This window comes from Sceloporus undulatus, chromosome 10, assembly GCF_019175285.1.
Source record: "Sceloporus undulatus isolate JIND9_A2432 ecotype Alabama chromosome 10, SceUnd_v1.1, whole genome shotgun sequence".
Taxonomy (NCBI): domain Eukaryota; kingdom Metazoa; phylum Chordata; class Lepidosauria; order Squamata; family Phrynosomatidae; genus Sceloporus; species Sceloporus undulatus.
The window spans coordinates 1,542,907-1,569,479 of record NC_056531.1 but is presented as its reverse complement, the minus strand read 5'-3'; the positions used below and the strand labels follow the sequence as shown (position 1 = coordinate 1,569,479).

Here is a 26,573-nt window from a genome sequence, read left to right as displayed (position 1 = left end):
AAAAAAGAAATAATAATAATATTAATAATAATTAATCATAATAATTAATCATAAAATTAAAAACCTAAATGTTATGCAGCAGCTGATTTAAGGTAAGGCTGCGATATCCATCTCTCTCCCCCTGGGGAATCTGAACTTCTTTTCTTTTTTTAAACAATTTTCACTTTCTTTCTCTTTTAGTTTAGTTTTGTATTTTTTTGCTTGTATTTTCATTGGTTGGTGGCAAAAAAACATGAGTGATTGCTCAAAAGCAAACATACATCCACTTTTTTTTTGATCCGTTAGAATTGTCTCCAAAGTTTTCACTGAAACATATTTTTGTTGTTGTTTTAAAAAAAATAATAATCATTGCACAGAGACATCAATACTGTGAGACACTATGAGATTCAAGAGACTGCCGAGCATGGTCCAGCTCCGGAACGTGACACTTGGCGGGAAGGGGGGGCCCCTGATGGAGTAAGAATATACAGGCACTAAGTCCGACGTGATGTCAGTAAGAGAGACAGAAAGAGAGAGAGCACACCCGTTAACATGGGGGGAATGTTGGGATTTTGAGATTTTTTTGTTTGCATTTGTTTTAATGGCAAAAGAAATTTAATCTCATCTGTAGTCCTCCTTAGGAAATTCTAATGTGACCAAATTTCCAAAGCCCATTCGAAGGCTCTCCATGTCAAAAGTTTCAATCTCTCGCTCTTGCCTTTCCAACAGTATCTTTATCCTCTCGCTACGCTCCTTCTGGAGGGCAGCCAACTCCTCTTCAATCTGAAACGACAAGAGATGGCAGAAACTCGGTTAGGAAGTGGCGTACAAGGGGGCTTGGCCAAGATCAGAGACCAACACAGGTCAATGACGCCATAAATACCAAGGCTGATCCCTATAGGGCAGTGATGAGGAACGTTTTAGAGGCTGAGTGTACAAACAGCAACCCAAAACTCACTTATTTGTCACAAAGTGCCACATCCCTCTAGCTTTCTAGTTACAAACTCTGGCAAACTCTGTGCTGGGGTGACGGCGTGTGTGCCTACAGAGAGGGCTCTGAGTGCCAGCTCTGGCACTCATGTGATAGGTTCACCACCACTGCTATAGGGAGTGGTTGCAGGGGAAACAGGCACCTCAATCCTTTCCTCACTGCTAGGTTGCCCTCTTCATACACCATTCCCTATGAAAACTTTCTATTTTTTCGTTCCCTAACTCCTTCCCAGGCTCTGAAATCAAAGCACATCCAACTTGAGAGAAAGGGGGCCTCAAAATGGTGGTGCTGGGGAGAGCCATTTGTAGGAGATAATCTCTGTGTATAGAAGAGGGATCAACATCTCTTACACACCCTGATCCTTTCATAGAATTCCTTATGAAAATACATGGGAATATGTATTTGTTGTGATGGCATCTAGTTCTGCACTTAAATGTTTTAACTATGGAAGAATTAAATCTTGTCCCTCGTCCCTCCAACCAAAATTAGTGGTGTATATCATAGCTCCACTTGGAATCTACATATGATCAAGCATTACGGTAGGTAACAGTTCTAATGTAGTACGCAAGATTTACTGCCTCCCATGCAATGCTTAACATCAAAATTACATGTTTCAAACCTAGGAAAGGACTTCCAGCCACTTCCATTTGGGTTTCTTGGCAATCCATGTGGTCCTGAGAAGGTTCCAAGGGCAGAAAATTGTCCCCTGGACCCACTACAGTTGCTAATCCCTCGTGTATGCTGACTGGCATGGGCTCTCTAGGATTTCAAACAGCCGTTCAGTTTCCAAACAGCAGTTTGTATCTGGAATATTTTGCTGAAATGCATGTGCTGCATCACGCAGCCTACTTTTCTACTCTTGCATGGAAGACAACCATCCTAGGGTTGGCTTGACTTCCTGGAGAGACCACGAAGAAGAAAACAATCTGAAATGGAGTCAAAAAAGAAGGCAGAAATGCAACCTTTTCTGGTTTTGTTTTTGCAGCTGGCTGGGAAAGGGCCTGTTGCCCGCTGAGGGCAGGAGAACTAAGGCTATGCTTCTTACTTCGGGCAAACTACTGCTGAAATGGGCCCCTCTGTACACCTGTGTGTACAGTCATTTTGCTGCATTTGGGCAACAACCCTCCAACCCAAGCCCGCCATACCTTTTGCTCCAGATGTGCCCTCCGCAATGACACCCGTTGCTCCAACTTCTGGTGTTCCCGCTCATGCTGTGCTTCCGTCTGCATCTTGATTTTGCTCTGATAGGCATTCAGCAGCTCCATCTCTTGTTGAAGCTGCAGCCGCAGGGCCTGGCATTCTGCTTCCTGAGCCTCGTCTAGCCGCAGCTGGGGAAGGGGAACAGATGAAGGTAAGTAGGGATGGCTATCACTACGAAGGCTCATTTTAGATCACAGAGAGTGAGACATTCACTAATGTGCTCACTCCCATTGCCACCCAGGCCAGGTGGGACTCACATGATCACAATCAGTTTGGAGACTACTCTCCCAGTACAGCAAGCATGGAAAAGTGGCGAAATAGCCAAATCTAAAAGAATGATGTGGGGATGCTGAGTGCGCTCCAGATAGTGACCCCACTGCCACTCTTGGATTGGGAGTGAATGCCTCTTTCTCTGCAGCTTAGAATGAGTATTTACAGTATGTAACCAGTGCATCGTTCTCAGACCACATGAAGGAGCCATCGTCTTGCTCCTGAAGCTGCTGCAATCGCCCATATACTGGGAAGGTAACAGAATCCTGCATGGCATCAGCAATGTGGCCACAAGACTTACACAACTTAATCAATGACCTATGTAAGGTCCTGGAATTTAATTAGTAGTCACTTAACAAGTAATTTATCCAAATTATAGAGGTCCTGGCCATAATAAATGCTGCAGAAGAAGCTCTCATCTTTAAGAGCAATGGTACTGGTTAACAGTGTTGTAATATGGGCATCTACCAACAGAACCTTCCGTTCTTACATTACCTGAAGAGACAAAGAATAAAGCTCCTGCCTATTACATCTTTATCAGCTTGCTAAACACCAGTGGAGAGTGGAAAGGGAATCTCCTTACTAGACACTTTAGATTCAGGAAACTTTCAAGTCCTTCACAAAGCAATCTTATTATTATATTGTGCTATGTTATTTGTATTTCTTTTATTGTAACCCGCCTCGATCCATAGGGAGAGGCGGGCTAATAATAATAATAATAATCATCATCATCATCTTAGGGGAAGCTAAAGGTGATTGTTGTTGATTATGTCTTAGAAACTGGTTGGAGATCAAAAACAGTCATGGCTCTGGGAGAAGGAATAAAATCTACATTAAATGATCTCTCCTCCATCTGGGCAGAATCAGGCCAATCCCTCTCCTCTTTACTAGGCCATCCTAAGACTTAGACCTGGGCTAAGACAGAAGAAAGGACGACGGAGGAGCCTACAGGCCAAGTCCTATTGTTGTGATCATGTGCCTGCCCTGGGTAGCAACAGGAGTAATACCACTGGTGGATGCCCCTTTCCTGGGGTCTGAGAATTAAGACAACTGGTTAAGGGCAAAATAAATGCAACCTAAGTTAGAATGGAAGAAAATGCTTAATACAGTGCAAATATTGATCTTCATGGCCGATATGGCAGCTGTTTAGTCACACTGCAGCATGGGGCACCAAAAGCTGGGTTGACCCACAGCCTCTACAGCTTTCCTGTTGCTGAAAGTTCACAAACCACTCCAGCTCTCCTAAATGAAGTCTGTCTTCAGTCTATCTTTCTCCTAGGCTGTCCCTTATATAACTCCTCCACTCTTCCTTTTTTCTTCCCACTGCATAGTCAGTTCTGTCTCATTCAGCCATCCTGGTCCCCAACCAGCATTGTCTTTATGGCTCAGCACTCCTGTTTCTTCAAATGCATACTCTTGTTCCTCCTTCCTTACACCTTTGAGGGTGTTCAAATAATACCACTCCCCACATTATAACTCATTTCCCCAACCTCAATTCTCCATTTTCCTTCCCTGTCATTTAGATAGAACCATTTCCTCCTTAAACCCTCTTGTACCCATATTCACAAGAAACTGTTCTTCTTCCTTTCTTTGCTTTCCACCTTTTGACAGAAAACAGTGAGCAGCCTTCAAATTCTCCAGGACTGTACTTCAGGTTAAGTAAATCAGAATCAGCAAGTTGGAAGGGACCCTGGAGATCAACTAGTCCAACTCTCAATGCAACCCCTGCACTGCAGGATGCAACAACAGCAAGCCTGACAGCCATCCAACCTCTGCTTAAAACTTTCCAGTGAACCTCCATTTCCAGCAAACCTCTGCTGAATTTTATGTTGAGATTTTTTTTTAGACTATAAGGCACTTTCAGAAGGGCCCTGCTCTCTTTAAAGGAAAAACTTTGTTAGGCCCTCAAGCTGAGAGTTGCTCTCACCGCTTGCGATGCCATCATTTCATTGATGCTCTGTTCATACTGTTCAGCCAGGATGGCAAGCTTCCTTGTCTGCTCGTCCTTCAGGCTTTTCAAAATAGTTTTGTGCTCACTCTTTGGAGTCACTTCCAGCTGGTGGTTCTTGAGTGCTTTATACTGCTTTGTTTGCACTTTGCATGTGTCCTGGAATTGCTTCTTGATCTGCATTTCCATGGCCTGCAGTGGAAGAAAACAATTCAGGATGAGTGCACAAGTCACTGCTTATGCAAACTCATACATTTCTTTACATACACATACATAATTTTGAAACAATATGAACTGCACAGCACTTATGTGCAAACTTTAAAGAAAACATAACATTCTTGCAATACACAAATCATGGCTCAGCTATCGGCGTTCTCCAGCTCTAACAGTAGAGTGGCTAGAGATGGTTGCTTTTGGGGTGAACTTTTGCCACTGATAAATGTGCTTCACATTTTTTCTCCTGTTTCAAAAGCTGCCAAACCACTCTGACCAGAAATTGCAGAGGAAAATATGTGTGGACCCAAGGGAAAACAGCTTCTTTCTCTGTGAAACTATTGCCCATCTTCAGTTTCCTCATTTCATACATTTGCAATAATTTTGTCATAAAACTTCAAGAGTGGCTGCTGTATTTAATTTCACAGTACATACTACATTTACAACAAATTCCAAAAAATGGAGTTCAGGGGCTGTTTGTTGCCCACCCCAGTGCTAGACTGTAAACCTTCTTTGGCTACCTTCAGGTTTTTGGGTTGCTGCCGCAGTTCCATGACATGCTTCCTATGCAGCTCCCGCTCCCGCCGCTTGTTGTATTCCAGCTGGTTCTCAAGCTCCGTCTGATGCTGCAGCCGAATCAAGTCCATACGTAGCTTCTGCAATGTGTGCAGCTGCCTGTATTCTAGCTCCCGCGTCGACTCGTCGTGCCGGATTAGCATGGCGTGCTCCATTTCTTTCTGGGTTCTCTTCTTGTTTAGTTCCTGCACAGTACAACGACAAATGTGTGGGTTATAATTCCAAAACAGAGCAGCAAATCTCACTTTCACAAATGTCGTGGAAGTTGCAAGACCACTCTGGTGGTCTAGAATGGGGTCCTTGACCAGAGTCAGCCCTGCTCAATAACTGCTACGCTGAGGCTGAATAAATAAATAAAAACAGTGGGAGTTTAAGTGCAGGGACATACATTTATGTGTGTTCCTGAATGACGATACCCCGATGGCAGGCCAGTGATGGACATCTTAGGAACATGCTATGTATATATTTTAAGTATGTAAGGTCTGTGATATCGGCCATAAAAGCATATTTATTTGTATATTTATTATGGGTTTTCCAAATGAAAGATGATTATTTTTCAAAGTATCCTAAACATCTAACAAAATAACACTGTTGGGAGATTTCTGCTGATGCTGGAATTGAAACAAAGTCTAGCCTATCTTGCTTTCCAGATCACATCGCCAAATGTCTTGTTAAGTTAACAAGGAAAGCATACGTTTGCTGGACTTCCCTTGCTGTTTGTTCCCAGAATATGGTATTCAGAGTTATACTCCCTTGAAACACAGAATTTCCATTTAGCTATCACAGGCAACAGCAGTTGATAAGACTTCTCTTTCCCCATAAACTCGCCTAATACTTTTTAAAAACCATCAAAGCCAGCAGCCAAGGTAAACTCCATGCACCAACTGTGCACCATGTGGGAGTCTACTTCACTGGAATCTTGTCCCAGATTCTCAGAGCAAATCACTCTCATGATCTTCCATGAGGTCAATTCATATTTTCTGGTATGTACTTCTACAAACTGCCCAGAAGATGGCAACCAGGAGTAACATGAACTCAGTTTTACCTACATTCTACTGAAGAAATGGGGTCTCTTTTGACTCTAAATCTCACAGAACAACACAACTTAACTATATAAAATGTGACTGATGATATGCATAGCACAGAGGAAAAGCATCCTTTAAATAAACCTGAGTGGGGCTATCAAGATGGCTGCTTACTTAAAGTTAGACAGAGACACCTCTGAGGTCATCTCATGTACTACAGAAGTACCTGTGGCCAAGGACATTCATATAAAACTGAGGAGTGTGCAGTACTTTTATTTGACATCCATCCATCCATCCATCCAAACACTCTCTCTTGGAGACATTCTAGAACCAATACTTCACTTGGGTACTTTCCATGTGATTTCAAAACCCACCTTTTCTCTGAAAGATTTGGTATACTCCTTTTCTGGTGGTTTGGGTTTTTCCTGAGGCCTTTTGGGAGTATCAGGGACTACACTCAGGGGTTCCAAAGGCTGCATGTGAACCGTGGAGTGGACTTTGCCCACCCCTGTTCTAAATTTCCAGAACGTGTAAGCCAGTTTGTGTTGGCAATTGTGTGAAGTCCAATTTATAAAACAAATACCACCAAGCCAGCTAAATAGCTGAGCTGACAAGCTATTCCATATTTTGATGGAACGCCTCCATTACAAGACAAGTCTTCTAGAGACAGGGCAGTATCCAGCTCTTCATTATTCTCTCTTTGATCTGGATCTGAAAGGGGACGAAGTATGGCTGGTTTGCTCTGAGTGATCATAAGACCAGTCAACCAAAGATTTAGTTGACCTAACTGGACTGGTGTTAGATTCTATTGGCATGAGAGAGAAAGTGTTTAGTTTGACACAAACAGATTTACTGCTTAATTTTCTTGCTTGGAACTCAAGACGTGCAAATGTACTGGCTAATCACCCGAGTGGTGCAAAGGACAGGCTCCTAGTGTAGTGACACTGTGGAGGGTTGCAATATCCGGCAACAGTCAGCCATATATATGTACGTATACACTGTCTGTTAATAAAATATCCTTTTAACTGAGTGGTCGATGCTCAGCTGCCTTAGATTACAATGTTCTTGTCAAAAGGAACCCATGATCTGGGGAAGGCTACAGCTGCATTCACCTGCTGAACGATCCAAAAAGTTGTGAGAAGCCAGGAAGGAAGGCCACAACTCCTTTCTGGGTTTCCAGGGGACAGTAAGTGCAGGTGGTGGCAACCAAACCAAATTAAGGGCAAAGAAATATGTATCTTACAGAAAAAGGCTTCAGTACCATATCTAGTATTTAGGGAAGGGCACTGGAGGAAATCTGTAGGCCCACACCCCCTGCATTCAGAGTATAGAGGAAACAACCTTGACACATTCTCAAAATATAATTAATAAAGCTATACAAAATTACTCTTAGTCTATGCACTACTCCCTGTACTTCTGAAATGGAGAAGACTGTAAGGTTTGCCATTTAGCAGGACAATACAGGCAACGGGTTCACCATGTAGTTACTGTATCCTGGTAAGTTAACGGCAAATGGATGCTGCTATTCCCTCTATTCCCCCCCCCAAGCTTAATATAGGGGACAGGGGGAGGAAGAAAAGAGTAAAAAGATAGTACCTCCCGAATGTTTTGTTGCTCCAACTCGTGCCTCCTGATCATGGTTTTTCGCTTGAAGAAACGGCAGTTTTTGTCGTAGTAGAGTCTCTGCTGGCTGAGAAGATGGGCCTCCTCTTCAGCCTGTGTGTGCTGCAGGTTCTCTTTGTGTTTGGATATCCTCTCCTGCTTCTCCTTCTTCGGTGTGCTGTGATCCTCATTCATCTCCTGGACACACATAGGAGAAAGGCCAAACACCAACGCAATTTGTTAAAAAGTAGTCTGCTTTCACGACAAGGGAGAGAACATGCAATGTCCCCCTTCTGCCATCTGTACCAGCTTAACAATAAACACAATGTGCTCCTTTGAATCCCCTTCCAAAAGGGTTTAAGCCCATTACCCCTCAGGATGCCCCTGCTGGGAAGTAATCAGGTTATACATAACACAAAGGGACTCAAAAGAAGAGCGAGTGAAAATGACTTAAAGCTCAGAGAAGAGGCTGGAATTAGAAGTCCAGAAAGTGAGAGCAGGTATCTGTGACCTGAAACAGGCCACTCCTTTGCAAAACTACAATTCTCAGGACAAAATCATGACAGTGAAAGTGGCATATATAAGTGGTACATGCATATCTGGAGTCAATACTGTACCGCTAAGTAAAATGGTGGGAGGGGAACAGATTTTAGCCTCACTCCAATGGCAGAGAGCAAAAAGAGGATTTGCTGAACACGCTGCATTTGGGTCTATGCTCAGGTTGGTGGAGTGAACATAAAAGTTGGCCAGCGATATCACATGGGGCGATTTCCAAAAGATCATTTCACTGCATAAAAATTCAAGGGGGGAAAGATGTTCCATGTTAACTTTTCAAAATGTCACAAATGCTTGTGCAGACCGGCCCTCAGCCAGGTTTGGTATCAGAGAAATAAAACATGGCCAACAGAATAACCAGAAAAGGCTCCGTGGAACTCTCCATAACTCTCTCAAGAGGCAGTGGAAACAGTGGTAAAGCAACACCTGCAGCAGCATGCACCAAAAGCCAAACTCTGCATGTGGGAGCAGAAGCAAGTGACTGGTTTTTGCAGTGTGCAGGGCTTCTGAGTTCTTTTCCTGCAGTTACCACAAGCTCACAGGTTGTCTGAATAGGCTGTTGAAAGTATATGCCATAGCCTATGTGTTTCTCTCTTTAACAACTCTATTGCTGTTTGTAAAATCTAGAAAGGCTGTGAAGGCTTAACAGCAACATCTTGCCCATGCCACAAAGGAAGTAAATTCTACACCAATACTTTTCTCATCCAACTCTGTTTCTCTTTGGTCAAGGCACAAAGAAAAATGGATACCACTAGTCTCACAGCACTCAGGAAGGCTACTTTTGGGGGGCTACAGCTTCAAGAAGTAACTTTTCCAAACTTGGTGTTCGTGTTGTAACACGCATGGAACTATATAACATAGCTGGGAAGAGGGAAGACACCTTATTTTGCTAGATAAAATTACCTCTGTTGTTTCTGTCATCATGATACCAGCTTGTCATACACAACTAAAGCCAATGCTAACTTTGCAGGGCTCACACTGCTTCTAGGAGAAATGGACAGTATGCGAGTGCTAAATGATTGTAGCACAGTAATAATAAATGTTTAGAACAACCTAATAAAGTACTATCGCCCTAGTGCAGATGGGAGCTTGAGACAATACAAACTTCTCCCTGATCTAGGGCCATTCGTCTCAAACATAGAATCAGGGGCAGCATTGTGAATATTGGACATGGCACTGGAAATATTACCTGATATGTATTATACAAAAAGTTTTATTTCTGGGGCCAACAGACCACAATCAAGAACCTAGGTATTGTGTGTGTGTATATGTACAAAACACATGAGTCATCATTTATCACACCAATAATCCATTCATTGTGAATGAAGAAGCCATATGTGATCATTACTTTGCATTTCACAATCTGTAATCCTGGAGTTATTTGTGTGTTTAAAAATTTTGAGCCTGTGCTAAAAGTTCATTCTACAGCAAGCACCTAAAGAAACTCACGGGAGAGCCACAGAGGAAAAACGCACCAAAGCTTTGGAAATTAATGCAATTATCACAAAGCTCTTTAGTTGTAGGTATTTAGTGAAATACCCTTTAAAAAATAAGAAGCTATTTTGAAAATATATTTGCGCAAAATTTGCAACACGGCGTCCTGATTTTGAAAGATTAAACCCTGGAAGAAGCTTAGAGGGTGCACAGTTTACCAGGTTTCAGGATATCTATGGGGGCAAAGAGAAGTCTTTGTGGTAGGTGAAACCCAAATGAAGAAAAAGGAACGGTAATCCAGCGACAGAGAGATCTGGTTCAAATTAGAGCTTGGAATGCATGGGGCAATTCTTGGAGTAAAAAAAGCGGCCTTTTTGCAAGCTCCGGTTCAAACATCGGGACTTATTGGTCATCCATACATTTTGTGGATCTCAGATGGGCAAACATGGTACTTCCATGGATGATCCTAGATTATAGCAAACTATATTCAGAGACTTGGAATTTAAACGTGGAAGAACTGTGTGTGCATTTAGGACCATTCTGCATGTATGGGAGTTAAGAAATTTCCAAGCCAAATCAAGATACATATTTTCAAAAGGAAGGAAATAAGAGATAAATTCCTGGAGAGAACCTGTTTGAAATGTATTTATTTTTTCCCCCTCACACACAATGGGGGATGTTTATGAGGGATGCCTGGGAAGGTGGCATTTAAATCAGGAGATAATTTGCATCATACAAAGGGGGGTGTTTTTGGTGGGCATCATGGTTAATGTGGCTGGATGGGAGGATGCAAAGGAAGACCAAAAGGTTATTTAAAGGGCAGAACTGCATAGACTCTGCTTTAACTGGGCACTCAAGTCAGACTGAATCACATCTAGCCCTGCCTCAAGGATGTGGAATAATTAAGACACCAGAGGAACTTCTCTGTGCCCACAAAGGCAAACTTACTAGAAGAGTATTCCAGACAGAGAGAAAGCAATAGCCTCGGGGCAACCCCGTGTGAAAGGTTGTCCTTCTTGGGGGAAGCGACACTGACACATCACAGTGTGGGGCAAAGGGTTACTTTCACTCACACATGTACCTTCCCTATGGAAAAGCTTTTTCATGGAGTGGCAGATCCAAATCGATGCACAGTGGAAGATGTAAGCAAATAGTGATGTACAACTCAAGAAAGTCACCCTATGTCACCTAGCATCTCCTAACTGGTAATACATTAGTAATTGGTAATAATCTGAGCAAAAATAAGGGACATTCTGCACAGTTGCTTAATTCATAAAGGCGTGAGAATTCAGCTTTTTTGTTGCAGAATTTAGGACACCTTAATATATGATATTTGGATCCAAGACTCAAAGCATGTGGCATGTGAAGCTTGGCTCAAGGAGAATAGGTTATTTAAATTTTACATGTATTTATTATTTAATTTAGTATACATCCACCCTAAACTTTTAAGGAAACATCAGCATATAAACTCAAATGAGAAAATAGACAAATAGATTTGGGGTGGCGTTTGCTGATGGAAGTCCTTCCCTTTTATAAGCAAAATTATCGAATGGTCTCATATTCATTCAGAGCCTCACTACCCGCAATATGCTTTGGCCTTTACCCAGAATAAAACCAGGAGCAGCTTTGCTTGCCTCTTTAATCTTTTCCTTGCAAATCTTGTATTGCTTCTTCTGACTTTCTAAGAAATTGGTCAGATCTCTCTTCTGCTGAGCCAAAATCTGCTGCTGGAATTTCTTCTCATCTGCTGCCGCTGACTTTGCCTTAAAGGGAAAAGGAAAAAAAGAAAGTCAACTTTTGTCAAAAATTTCAGCCATGCCTTCTGCTCTTCTTTTACTCTTTTTTCACTGCAAAAAATAGTCCAGGACAGAGCTCTACAAATTCTTCCTTTAGTTTTACAAGATAGCAGAATTTTGGATTGTACCTCTTCACCACATACAAATGGGGAGGCTTTATGCTAGTGATTTTAATATATATTTATTATTTACTGAAAACCTTTACATGACATCTTTAATAAGAAGAACTCAAATGTGGCTAATGACAAAGATAAGTTAAAGTTTACTACAAATAGAGAGCTTCTTATATACACTTGAAAGCACTCCAAACTATGACACCCTCCCTGCTCATAGTCTAAAGTGCTGCAGTGTACTCTCCTATCTCATGCTGAGCCATGTAAATTATCCCTGAAATAATTAACTGTCTTTAGCTGTCTGCAGAATTTGAAAAGTTTGTCTTTTTGGACTAATTTGGACAGAGTCCCACAACCAACATGGCCACTGCTGAGGATTTCTAGGATCTGGGCATTTCAAAAAAGGAACTCTTCCAAACTCTGGTTCTCTAGATCCCAAACAAGACAGTCTTCTGTTCCGACTAACCTCCTTTTCTATGACGGCCACTTGCTTCTTGGCCAGCTTCTCCAGCTCAATGGACGAGTTGTTGGCATGAGTTTCCACCTCTTTCTGCAGCTTGAGGCGATGCTCGTCCATTTCAGCCTTCAGCTTGTTCTCCAGGGCGATCAGCTGCTTCTGGTGCTGGCGCCGCATCCGCTTATAACCTGACATCTGTTCCCGCAACTCGTTCTCCTGCTCATGCTCATGGATCTGCCTTGTAACCTAAGGTCATCAAAATGGAGAGAAATATTACCTTCGGCTTGATAGACAAGGGAGAGCATCAATAAGATGCGTTTCAGGCCCAGTGGCAGAGAAGACAGGAATGCACATTAGTGGCTGCTAACAGGTAGACATCTTACAAGGCTGCACAGACCCAAAGAGAAAAGACTGAGCTTCAACTCTCTAGGTTCCTGCTAAATAAGTAGCTTTGTTGGAAAGCCCCTTGGGCAAGGGAATGGGTTGGACCTCTCCTTGTTGCCAAATTTCATTGCCATAGATGCACACTCATCTTTTCCCTTTTGTGCTGGCCAAATGGCCGTAATAAAGTTATTATTATCTTTTCCCTTTAGACTCTGGAACTGGGGAGGCAGGTAGAACCATTGGGGGGGAGTACTTTTGGTCCAGAACAACCAGTTTGGTCATCTTTTATAGCTTCACTACATCCTCAAGGTCAGATGCAGCCATCAGTCACTCCTTGGAGGGTGCCTACTGTCTCCAGTAGCAACCTATACAACACCTTGGGGAGGTAAGGACGAAGAAGAGATGTATGAGCTATCTCACTGAAATCAAGACCCAGTGCACCTATCTCCAGACATTCCTGCTGAACAGTGAAAATTCAGGAGGGTGATTTAAGCTCCTTCTTTATCATAAATTATCTGCTCGCTCCAACCATCACTAGACCAATGATGCAAAGACTGTGCCCCCAATTCCTGTCTGAGGCACAGAAGGAAAAAGGGATGTGTCTCTGCCTCTTGGGTTATGGTTTAGTCTGATTACAGAGACTCCCCCTCCCAGGACTTATTTTAGAGAGGAACCTTACAAAGAGAAGATGCACAAACAATGTCTCTTTAAATGCCTAACTGGCTAAAAACCGGCATGTGACAGTCACCTCCAAGAGCCCCACCATCCTTGTGTGAATGCTAACAGCATGCTGGCAAGTGCTCTTGGAGAGAAAGCAGAGTGCTAAGCTTCAGGCCAGAGGCGGCCTCCTTTAAAACGTCCCACTTTGTGGCATGGGATGGAACCTGGGAAAAGTCACCTAGGCCAAAAGGAATAAAAGCTTCAGATCCTGCTGGACAAACTGCTCCTTCAGAACTCTCACATGTGCCACACTGTTTGGGTCTGTCTTGTCACTGCCATAGCTAGGTGGAACACAACATCTGCCCACTGCACACGCCTCTTTTCCACCAGCCACAACTCTTATCTAGCTTAGCGACTCTCTTGCATCTAACAATGAGGTCAAAATATAGTCTTTTAAGAGGGCCAAAATTTGAGACGTCGCTACTCAGCTGGTACTGAAACAGCTACTGCTCAAATAGCTAGCCATTTCACTCACAGCTGTGTTGTTACTTATATCGAAGGCTCGCAATTAATAAACTTTTTCAAAAGTTGGTCACTATCATTTTAACCAATTACGTTTAAGCCAATTTGCAGTTTCCCATGTTGTAACAGTTTAGCTGCCTTTCTGTGGAGAGCAAAGTTATGAGACAAGTTGCGGTATTTTATCAGAAGCTATTACTCTTTAAAAAAAACCAACCCCAAAACAAAACAGAAAAGGTCATCTTTAATCTTTTCCCCCTTTACCTTTCACTTCTCATTTTACCTATTACTGAAACATAGAACATCCTAAACTTGCAGCGCCACCAATTCAAGTTTGCTCCCACCAACACAACAAATACAGCTTTTATTGATTAAACCACCAATGAAAGCACGCATAGATACTTTTAATTGACAAAGGCCTCCAGAATATTTATTCTGTGTGGTTATTTCCTCAGAAACCAATCACATCCTCATTTTATCACATATACACATTCTCCAACAGGTTCACTGCTAAGATACTCTGACAGTCAGGATGTTTTCTCTACATTTTAATCCACAGATGGCCTAGTCCAGAAAACAGAAGCAGTTTAAATCCTTCCAAGGTAAGGAGCACATACACGTGCTCCGCCATAGGTCACTGAAGGGAATGTGGAGTAAAGTGCCAATGTGCTTCCTTAAAATACTTATACGAGATGGATAGGTGGCGTTGCTTTGATTTTTGAGGACCCTCTTTAAATGCCTAACCCGCAGGAAAATGGAACATGTTATATCTGTATGATGACAGACCTGGACTCCTTCTCTTCTTTAACAGGGAAATTGCAAGCCACATGGCTACAAAATCTTGACAGAAATTTGGTAAAGCCGCCAGGGCAAAGGCAAATAAAGCAAATGAAGTTGTTTCAAGCACTGGATCCGCTCCCAAGGCTACCAGTAGCTCACTCTAGTTATGGTAAATCCAAATATCTTTCTTGTTCCACCTCAGCAGGGAAGCACTTGGCACCATCTGATTTCTATTTCTGCTTTCAATATCAGATTTTTAAAAACATCCCAACATCAGAAGTAATGTGAAGATAATCTAACACTGTCTGCTACCCTAAGGGAAGAACCTGCCCATAGCAACTCATGGTGCATACATCATTTCTTGTCTAGAATGTATGTACTACAAGAAGATCCTGGGAGAGGGTAAGGCACCTCTGTGCTATTATTTCTTAATTCTCTAGTTGGAAGGTACAAGCAGATGCAACCTAAAGTGTAATGGTTAGCACAAATGTTTAGCTCTGACTTGACTCATTGATTTCTATTAACCATCCCTTAATCCCACAGCAAGAATTTAATCTCAATCTGCCAAAGTAGACAATGTTCTAACCATAACCAGTTCTTCATATATAGTTACTTCAAGCCTTTCCATGCAAGGTGTGCATTTTGCAACCACTGTCATCTTCAGTTTTCTTCTCCAAATCTCCTGTCTACCTGTGCACCTTCCTTACTCCAGATGAGGTTTTATTCATGTTGCATAAGGTATTACTTTTACTTTCTCCTCTTAATATAAACCAAAACAGCATTAGTCTTTTGTGCTTTTGCATTACATCAGCAATGCATATTCAAGTGTGCGTTTCTAAAAGCCACTTAAGAACCCTGAAGTCCTTCTCAGGCCTACTGTTGTCTAGACAACTATCCCACACTCCACTTCAGATGGGCAACTCTGGCAGGTCAAGAGGACCAGTGCTGACCTACCATGGCAACACTCTCACCAGAAATCTTTTCCAAAACTGAAAGTGGCTGGAAGCTCAATTGTGGTTTTAATCCCCATTCCGTCACCAGAAAAGGTGCTCTTGGGGCAAAGCAAGGTCTTGCAATGACTATAAAGAATCATACTCTACTGAATCATCCTAAAAGCCTGTCCTTGTTTGGAGCCCCCACCCACACAGGCAAGGGCCATCGTGTGGTCACTGGGCCATGTGTCACTCACTCCTGCTTTAATAGATAGTCCCATGCCTTAACCTACTAAGGACTGGTGAGGCTGTGGCTACTGCCAAAACGTACTGAAGCCAGGCTCCTGTGGCCCATGCTATGCACAATTATAATGGCGACAGGGAGGGTTAATATCCGTCTTGGGTTTGTTCACTTTGATTTGCAATGAACTGATGCACTGGGTTTCATTATTTCACTGTCATGTTATCTTATGATGCTTGCACTGTTTGTGTTTTATTTGAGCTCATTTGTAAAATGCTCCCCCCACTATTCCAATGTAATGCATTTGGCACTTACAGTGAGCTGCTTTTGGCACAGCTAGCTGTGGAAAGGTGGCATATAAATTCATGAACTGAGGAACTCAGTGTCCGCTGTGCCGGTGTACACCCTTTCCACCCTTGCTTTGCACTACTAACTGAAGGGGCAAGTACTGGCAGTGGGGGTCCTGGGTGTACCAGGAAAGAAACAGAAAATGCCCTCAGATGCTTCCTCACAGTGAGGATACATTACTGTGTTTTATTAGCTATTAGAATATGATATAAGGTGCCTTGCATTCCAACCTTGACAGAAAGGTAGGACGCAAACCAAACAAAATGGAAAAGACAGTTACTATATAAAAGGTAGCGTGAGCTGTCATTTTTGTGATGTGTACCTACCTCCATCATTCATACACAAAAAGTATGCAAGGTTTTGGTACAAATTAGGTCCTTCCTCAGGGTATTTCTTACTGGAAGAAGGGGGAAGGAACCAGGTGGGTTGAAGATGTGGAAGTACCTGGGGCTTCAAAGGATCTTGTGACAGACACCACCACTGCTATTCCCTTCCCCTATAAGTAGTGAAACACTGAAGTTGGGGACAAATGTCTGTCTCACACAGAAAGAGCATCAAAAGGCACCTCAGCTTGCAGATTACTTTATGTGCCCAGTGACATAACTGGGCATGCAAACGGGGGCCTCATCAAATCTCAATTAGTCCAGGAAAAAATGGATTAATATGGGAGCATCCCTTCAATTAATCCAGCCCTTTTAGAATGAGGATAGGAGTTGGGCGAGTCTGCCCCTCGTGAATTTCATCTTAGTGTTCAACAGGTTTACTGACTCTTTTGCCAGAAATGTGGTTGAGAAAGTCATAAAAGACAGCACTGGATTTAGAGAACAGCTGAGGGTGGGGAGGGGGAACCTTCCCCACACCCCATTCCTTATTTCTCTGGTCCCTCTGCTCAGCAGAAAAGCAAGCAAAGAGAAACAAGCATTTCTCTGTCTTGGCTTCTTCTCTGGAGCCTGTTTCTTTCCAGAAAACAAAAGATAGTAAGGGGCAGGGGATTGGAATCCCCTTCGAAAGTTGCAAGACACTTAAAGCGGGGAGGGAATAGATGAATGACTGGACTTAGAGCTACAAAGAACCCCAAGCAGCTACTAAAATCTCTCTGTGCCCTCTGCAAGCGGCTGCTCAGTTTGTGCCTCTCAAGGCAATGCAAGCAGCAGCCAGGGCTGTCCCATTACCCACCTCTCTCCTTTAAACCCCCAAGAGCTTACCCATCTACCTGGAGGGCTTGTCGCCTCTGTTTGAGCTGCCACATCCTCCAAAAAATGAAGACCAGCGCTGTTGGTTTCTGTGCTAGGCAGCCACCTTCCTTCTATAGAAGCCTCAAATGGGTGTGGGGGCTTGTTCATTGCCAGCAGGCTCTTGATGTACACACAGCATAGAATGCCAACCAACCACCGGGAAATCCAACCTCTTCCTTCCCACATAGAGGCTTCCACAAGAACCACTGTCCCGCATCGCCCACAAATTTTTATGACCACAATGAATAGCTATTGGGAGTCCCTTATATCAGGGCTGAGGAGCATGTGGATGACACCTCTTAGCCAGCATAGCCAATATAACATCCAACACTAGGTTCAACTGTGGGCTGAAGCAAGACTGAAGCTGACTAAGAATGCAGATGACATTCCCAATAAAATAGTATTTAATGTAATGTGTGCAAGGACACACACACATACACCCATTTGGCTATGTATCAGGATCTTTCTGGGCCTCCTTGCCAACACTCATAAATTGGTTGATGGAGGGGAAAGGACAGAAGGGGGAAAAAAGGACAATTTTAGAAGCGAGGGTGAATCTGAGAGCATTTCTGAGAAACCCTGCCTTATAAAGGCGATCAAAACACTCAAAAGCATGGCTGGATTTGAAGGCCTGGTCTTTAATAACAGCCCTTCTAAACCTGCCTAGAGTTTGTCAGGATCCCTGGCCTGTGGTTTTCAGGATCAGATCAAGAGGCTTAAAAACAGGGCCAAAAAAGCCATCTCCCACTGTCCCAGAACAGAGCTACCCACAGAGTGCATTTCCACATAAGTCAGCCATTTCATATATTGAAGTAAATCAGGCAAAATACAACCATGTACAGAAGGTGAGTGGAACAGCATTCAACATTGGAACTGAGACAGGGTTTTCCACTGCACTGAAAGCCATTTGGGAAATGCATGACGGGATGCATGGCAAGACAGCCCACCAGGGAGCTCATGAGGGACTGGGTATGTATGTGTTACTCCTGCTGCTCCTCCCTGTATCTGCCAACTGAGCGACGCATGTGTGCCTTCAAGTTACCTGTTGTCTTATGGCAACCTCAAGAATTTCATAGGGTTGTCTTAGACAAGGTATCCTCAGAGGTGGTTTTGCCAGTTCCTTCTTCAGAAATAGAGCCTACAGCACCTGGGATTCCTTGCCAGTCCCCCATCCAAGTACTCACCAGGGCTGACCCTGTCTAGTTTCCAATATCAGATAGGATCTGGCGTCTTTAGGGTATTTAGGCCACGCCACCTGAGGTAGCAATCACATTATACTTAATAGTACAGTTGGAACTGGACATGGCCTCTTGAAGTGCAGGAGTAGCGTAGTGTCTAGGAAAATGAGTTCTAAGTCAGAAAGCCCTTGGTTCAGAACTCACCAGTTGGCTTTAGGTGGGGCCACCTTCCTCAGCCTTCCGTCTAAAAAATGGGGATGATAAAACCAACCTACATTACAGAGCTTTCAATACTCTAATGGATAGTTGGAGAACCTGTTGCGACAGAGCAATGTACAGCTCTTGCCCTAAGTTGCTGACTCCACCAAGGTGAGGAAGAGGGCCTTCCTGAGAAGGCAGCTTCATCACGCTTTACCTCTTTTCAACTGTGATCCAGCAGCCATTCCACCAATAAATCTGCAACATGGAAGAACCTGACCCTGAATGTTCTTGCTTTGCTCTCCTTCCCCTTCCCTATCTCCTTTTTCTTCTGCATTGTACCTTTTGGGGTTGTGAGCCAGACTGTAGAATAGTCTTGTTCTTTCGCTAATATGTAAGCCACTATGAGATACCATCCAGCTGCAGGGTGGGATTTGTTGCTGTGATGTGCATTCAAGCTGATTCTGACTTATGGAGACCGCATCTTGGGGTCTGCTTGGCAAAATTTCTTCACAAGGAGTTTGCCCTTGCCTCCCTCTGAGGCTGAGAGAGTGGGGCTTGCTTGCCCAAGGTCATCTGGGGTTCCTATGGGATTCCTGAGTGGGGATTTTAATTCTGATCTCCAGGAGCCCTACACCACACTCAAACCACTACACCAAGTGGCCCTCGTAGTATAAATAAATAATTAAATAACCAAATTTCATGGGTCACTGGGTTCAATTTCAAAAGCCCTCTGAAAACAGTCAGTTCAGATTTCTTGCAAGAGCAAGCTGTTGTTCCTCTTATTATTTGGTTCATTTATAGCCCCACTTTTCCCCAATACGGTGGCTCAAGGTGTCTTGCTGAATAGTAAAAACCAGAACGGATTAAAAGCGTACAAAAACATGAGTAATATATGTATGCATGTGTGTGATATTTTAAAAGTAATTAATCTATAGAATTAAAATCATTTAAAAGATGGGATATAAAATCCCCACCCCATTAAAAGCACCTTGCAGTCAGTTCCTGAACGCCTGTTGGAACAGGGAAGGGTTCACACTTGCTAATAGAAGGAGAGCAAGGGAGCAGTTCAAAAATCTGAGAGCCACCACCAAAAAAGTCCCCTCTCTTATACCCGTCAAGTGCGCTTGGGAAGGAAGGCAGTGACACTGAGGATTTGCTACTTCTTTGGGGCTGCCAAAGAAACTGCTACCATTTTGGCAGCCCCGTAGGTGACAAGGAGGAGGGCAAGACTGAACAAGGGATGGTAGAAAGGATGGCAAAAGTGGCTCCATTCACTTCCAGCTTTGGTCTTTCCTGTTGCCCACCACTGGCTTGAGCCCTGTACGCAACTCCTGAAAGATAAGCTCCAAAAATGTGATCGCTCAACAGAATTCTGTCCCGTCTTGTCCCCCCAACCTTTAAAGCCTGTCATCATCACCACCACAGTAACAATACTACTAATTGGTCACAAAAACCCTTTTCGGAGGCACATCGCTTACAGATTTTGCCATCTGAGAGGGCGAGTTCAGATAAGAGACTCTCTCCTTTGGTGACCTCTTTTGTGAGGACATGCACAAATACCTCATTTAACTTTACTACAATACTGCTATCACCATTGATGTCCCTAAGGGAACAGCAGGAATGGATTTTAAAACCTGATATGGAAAGGAGAAAAAGAATGATTCATGGAGAGAGAAGACGAATGACTGGACTGGCTTCAAGAGAATGCAGTGGTTTTGAAGTTAAGCGATACAAGGAACTCCCTTTTTATCATGTCAGACCTAGCAGTGCATCTTGCACAGTACCATCCACCCTTTCCAAGGTCCCAGACCGAGATCTCTTTCAGCCCAGTTAACACGCAACCCCATTTGTGACAGCACTGGGAAATAAACCTTAGACCAGGGATGGGGGAGAATTTCAACTGGTCCACCTTTTAAAGTTAACTGACCAGAGGTGTGGCGGCAAATGTTAAAGTGCAATCTCATTGTAAGAGTCCCCATAGCCATGGTGCCATGAAAAGTTACAAAATGCTTGTTGGTCAGTTCTAGCAGTCTCTATGTAAACCAGGTGCAAGTCTTTTGTAAATGGAATGAGCCTTAACTACCCATTTGAGTCCAACCTACCCCCAAACCCTTTGCATTACAATAGGGACAACTCAGAACAATATACCATTGCTGAAAAATCCATTTTCTTTCCAGCTACTGTGAGAATTTTGGCTATTCACAGAGGAACTAGGGGCTTGAGGGGGCTAGTGGACAAAATTATCAACCTTGCTATTAAAAGTTCTAGCACTTTGAGCCTGCGCCTCCATCACATCACTGGGGCCAACCTGATTTTTATTTTCCAGATGGTGTAGTTCAGAATCAAGCCATACTTTGAATTGCACACGTCTCTGAATTTTGCGATGCAGTGCCTGGCTCAAATATTCTACAAAAATGTGTATGCAAGGGAAAGTTTCATACAAAAATGGGAATTTATGCATAATTTTTTAAAAATATAAAATATGTGAGTTCACAAACATGAAAATGTAATTGCTGTACATCAGAGAGGACAAGAGGGTGGTTTCAAGAAATCAGGAAAGGAAAAATATTGTATGGGAAGCTTCCTCATCTGGCCTAGTGTTGTGGCAGGTGGGGTGCGCGGGATCATTTTTAACATGACAGCACATGTCCCTTAAACTGTTAAGAGTTCAAGAAGGCCAAAAGAACCCACACACTTCCTTCATTACCTGACATCCTTCGCAGTTTAGACTAAATGTACAGATAGATAAACAACACGGTCAATTATATGTAGTGGTTTTTATTGGTTTTGGAAGTCATTGAGCATGATTCCCATATTGAGTCATTTAAGTGCCATATATCTATCTATTCATATCCTCCAACCGTCCCAATTTGGCAGGGACATTTCCGTCATCCCACTTTTTCTGCTGCTTTTAAAAGGTCCCAGTTTCACTCCCCTCTTCCTACTTCCCCCTTTGTTCTCAGCTTCCTTGCAAACTGAGTTCAAAGTGCAAAAATAGTTTGTACTCAAAGTATTCAGTGAGGAGAAAGGAGAAGGTGGGGCAGAATCTTTCCCTTCCCACAAAGCGCATGCAAAAGCAAACTGTTGCAGCCTTTTCCAGCATGTCTGTTCTTTCTCATTGATAACTCTGGCCATCTTGACAACACTTGGATGTTGCTTGACCACATGCCTCCTGGTTTTCAGCTGTGAAATGTTGACAGGTGTGTATATTTGAATTTACAAGTTAGTATATTTCTGTGCTCACAGGGAGTCTGCTGACTATGCAGAAACCCCTGCCTCTTTTCTGTGTGGTCTTACCAAATCCTGGGTATGGGGCAATCCTCATTTGGTATTAGAGGGAGTCATCAACCTGGATGATAAGGAATGGCTCCATGTATTCCCTTCAAACCTCTCCTCGGCTGACAGAAGCACATCTAAAAACAAGTGGGTTTAATATAGGCACTAGAGAAGTCATGATATTATTTATGGTAATACAGGATTGCTATTTCCTTGCTATACAATTTTGGCATGTCATCGCTTTGACATGCTGAGGAGGAGGAGGAGGAGGAAACAAAAGCCAAAGGGGGCTAAAGCTACCAGTACAAACAACAGAAGGTAAAATATGGCCCAGAAGAAAAAGTTTGGAGACTGACTAAAGAGTTCTGTGGTACTAGAATGCTGTACATGGCATAAGATTTGGGTGAATATGGAACCCCCCAAATTGCCCTCCTAAATGCACGTCCCAAAGAGCACCCATACCACCAAAGTACTCATGTACTTATGTGTGTCTTCCATTAAATGTGAGCTCTTCCTTGAGAAACTGGGAGAACATGTGTCCAGATGCCACCGCCAGAGATGCACAGATAGAGTTTGGGTTGCTTGGACTGGATATGGTCAGATGTATAGGTATTCATTTGAACAGATTTTAAAAAGGATCTGGGCAAGGAAAGGTGAACTGGCAGCCTATGGGACATACTGTCCCCCCCATGACTAGTCCCACAATACACTTCCTAGCACTATGAAATGGGCAGCTTCCCACATGACATACGCTGGTTCTTATCTTCCAATAGGAAATGACTATGATAGTCATGACTCTCTGGGAATCCTCCATTTCTTACTAGGAGGGGTAGGAAGCCACTAGCAGATTCTTCAGCTTGAGAATATTTGCAACTGGGGTGGAGCAGGGGTAGACTTCACCGAGTCAAGCTGAGCTTGTAAAGGTGTATGCATCCTTACAAGGCACTCAAACCCTAAGTGGTTACATTGGGTGGAATCCACCACTCTAGGATGAGGACATTGGGCATATGGCGTTATTTATCAGTCTTGCATGTTGTGTTTTGATCCAATGATATGAAGCAAGTGTCAAAATGTTCATAGGCCTTTTTTTATTTCTTGAACAACTTAGGACATGCCCAGAAGCCTTTGTTTCCATTCAAAGTTGGGGATTTAATATATATATACAGTATATATATATATATATATATTCCTCTGTGTCCATGTGACAGTGACAGTGACAAGGGAGTGCAAAAGGTAACAGTAGGCAGGATATGAAAATGAGGAAGAGGGGTTATCCTGAGTCTTTAGGTTATGACCGAGTATAAAACAAAATTAGCATGAGGGTCGAGGAGTAGGCACAAAGGGTCAGTCTGGTTGATGGATAAAAGAGAGACTTCACTGAGGAAGAGGGGAAAGGTCTCCATGATGCATCTAGACAACTGCAGGGCTCACATGCTCAACTATGTTTACCAAGACTGGAGCTGGAGCTAATAAGTGGCATGCTTAGGAAGAGGTGGCTACTGGACTGAAATCATGGTTCTCAGAAAGGGAGCAGCAAGTTACAAGCCAATGTGGTCCTTGCAGTTCCCCCAACCCAGGTTTTGTGCAGGTTTCAGCTGCAGTGGCAACCAAAGGCCTCCTCACCACTCCCTTGAATAGGAACTCAGGTGGACAGAGCTGGCAGAAATGGAGCCACAACTGAGAAGCAAGAAAAGATCATCAGCAGTTCTCAAGGGAGCTTGGAGGCAGGCAAAAAACAGAAAACAGAGACAGCCCACCAGCACTGATCACCCAAATGTCCCAGTGAGGTCTGAGCATGCTCCATGGCCTCCAGAAGCTAAGACAGGCTGAGTGACACTTGGGGTGGAGTAGGGGAACCCCAAGAAACTGGGGTAGAGGGAAGCAAATTGCTTACTTGGATTCTGTACAGCTTATAGTATCCTCGAGGCGAAAATGGGCGTCTGAGATCCTAAGCAGGAACTCTCCTGTTCAGGGATGACAATACACTGCAATGTCTGGTAGTAATATTTTTGCATGTATATAATAAAAAACCATGAGGGATAAGGAATCAGCTCAGGCAGAATTTCTTTTTCAATGGCTAAGCCTATGCTTCCAAGCATTAAAAAGGGAGAGTTACACCTCCACATGACACACAGCAGCAAGATTACCTGTAATGCTTACTGGTGATGGTAGTTGCAGACATGGAAGGCGCCAACGACAGAGGCAACACACCAGTGGTAGCTGGCTATGTTACAATATTATTTTCTCAATGCTGTTGGTAGATGAGTATCTTGGGCATGGTAACTCCTTCAAGCATCATTGTAGCTCCAACTACTACACAGCAAGTAGTATGATATTTAATAGTGAATATGCTACAGCAGAAATTATGAATTTGGTGAATGGATCACACGTGAATGCCGACAAATGGATGCAGTGAGTGTCCAAAGCAGATATATATATACACATTACCTACTTCTAGGTTACACTAAGGTAACTGTCAAGGTTCAGTGGTGTGTCTCTGACTCTGTACATTTGCAAAATTCACCTGGGAGTGTAAGTTACCATGTGTGAAGGCTGATGTTCACCAGAATTTGGACACATGTGATGCTGACACTGATGGTACTATACCACCGGGGTTAAAAATGTGCACACCGCTCCCACCCCTTTCATGCTGAGGAGGCCTAAGTCAGAACTGAGTGGCATTGAAAGCAAGAGTTTGATCATGACTGGACAACTACACTAACTGACATTACACCGGGTCCATTTTTATGGCAAGAAAGGTATGTATCTTGACGCTATAGACTTCTCTACAAAGGGAGAGAAAACAGAGGCCTCTGCTCAAAAGCAGTGTGTGGCATGCTGCTTTGAAGACCATTCTTCCACGCCCATGCATCCAGGTCAACCTGCAAGTTCCAGAGGGAGCTCTTCCCCATGCCACTGAGGAAACTATATCATATATACACACACACACATACACACCCCTCCCAGGATCCATGCCAGCAATAAGCATGAGCAGGACTGAGAACTCTATTGCTTCGGCATAAGGGAGGAACAGCTTCTCTCCCTGCGAATGGCATCTCCTTCTCAACCCACCTTTGTCTGGGGCTAACCAGCTCTTTTGATGTGCTTCTGAAGATGGAAGTGGGGTGGGGGAAGAGATGCACTGCAAAAGGGACTCAGGGTGGGGTGGGGGGGGGCGGCAAAGGAGAAAAATCATTCAGATTGAAGGCAAGACAAAAAAAATGGGGGGAGGGTTATCTATTGTAATTTCTGGGCTGGCTCAGGATGATGTCATAATGGCAGGCAGCAAATGCAATGGCCAAATGCTGGGCACCCTGTAAATCTCTCTGCCCATGTGACCTCTAATACTGATTTGGCCGAAATACCAAAGATTTCTATCATTTTCCATGTACAAGAGCATTTCTGGGTTGCAAAGCCCCCCCCCCCCCCCCCCCCCCCCCCCACTCCTGGGATGCTGCTGCCAATTTCCAGCTGTGTGCGAGTGTGTGTGTGCAAGAGTGTGTCTGTGTGTGAAGAGGAAAGGCTGGGGGAGGAGGCACAGACCTCACTCCCTACCAGCACACACCCCTTTTGCTACTACAAAGACATCACTAGCAATCACATTTGCAATAGTACAAATGTTGCCTCCACCATCACCACCGCTGCTGCCACCACCACCACCCCTTCCATCCCCCCTTTGGCTCGCTTGTCTTGGAGCCTCCCTTAAAAACAAACAACACCCCCCCCCGGAAAAAAAAAACACCCACCCACCCTCCCCACAGAAAACAAAACAGGAGGGAAAAAAATAACCCAACCCAATCCCTCTTGTCGTTTTTATAGGAGTTGCCTGGTCCTTTTCGGTGTCAAAATGGGAACAATGCAGCTCGCCGTCAATGAATGAATGGGGATGAATGGAAGCAAAGAGCTAGCAATTCGCCATGGGAGGCAACCCGCCTGTTCCTTCCACTGGCCAAATCCATCAGCACTCATTAAAATTACCATCATCAATACCTCAGACTCAGTTAGCAGCGACCCCCCGCTCCATTCGCCCGCCCAACCCAGACAGACAGAAATGATATTCCACAAAAATGGATGCACTTCCCAACACACCAACCAGAAGGAAAATATATATATATATTTGATATGGACACAGGCAGACATGGCTGCATGCATGTGTATGGATGCATGCATGCATGTATGCCTCTGTGTATATATAGTCAAGCCTTCCCCCTCCCCAAAATAAGCCATGTTTCAATGGGAAAAAAGCTGCACATCGGTCCAAATGCTCCAAGATATTCCCCCCGCACACAGAGTATCCCATCAGGACAAAAACCGTCTCTCCTGCAATATCTAGTTGCTATGCCAACAAATAGGAAAAATTAAAATAAATGAACATTAAAGGAGGGTTTTTGGGGAAAGGCGAGAATTCTTGACCCTTTCCCCAGGCTGAACAGAGTCACATCCGAACAAGGGAGGGGGAAAATGGAAAGAAAGGACGGATAGTGGGGCAAGGGGTGTGGTGGCTGCTTACCAAAGATGCTGATTTGATTGTGGCAAAGCGTTCTCGGTTCCGGTAGTGGAGGGCCTGATTCTGGACTGAGTGGGTAGGCCGCAGCTCAGGCCTGCGCTCCCCGTGGCCCACCTCATCCCTTATGAATACATGATCCTGCAGAAATGGATA

The 26,573-nt window shown here is 43.7% G+C and overlaps 1 protein-coding gene across 6 annotated transcripts in view; it reads right to left on the bottom strand.

The window, feature by feature from the left end:
* Positions 1-6: 6 nt before the first annotated feature.
* Positions 7-26,573, bottom strand: part of TAOK3 (TAO kinase 3) — a 74,636-nt gene continuing 48,069 nt past the window's right edge. For all 6 annotated transcript variants that reach the window (XM_042441481.1, XM_042441485.1, XM_042441482.1 and 3 more), the window contains 8 exons: positions 26,424-26,558; positions 12,169-12,405; positions 11,428-11,556; positions 7,799-8,002; positions 5,123-5,362; positions 4,368-4,580; positions 2,116-2,298; positions 7-762 (listed from right to left, as the gene is read on the bottom strand). In XM_042441481.1, coding sequence (XP_042297415.1) covers positions 601-762; positions 2,116-2,298; positions 4,368-4,580; positions 5,123-5,362; positions 7,799-8,002; positions 11,428-11,556; positions 12,169-12,405; positions 26,424-26,558 — 1,503 coding nt within the window. In that variant the 3' untranslated portion in view covers positions 7-600. The remainder of the gene's footprint in view (positions 763-2,115; positions 2,299-4,367; positions 4,581-5,122; positions 5,363-7,798; positions 8,003-11,427; positions 11,557-12,168; positions 12,406-26,423; positions 26,559-26,573) is intronic.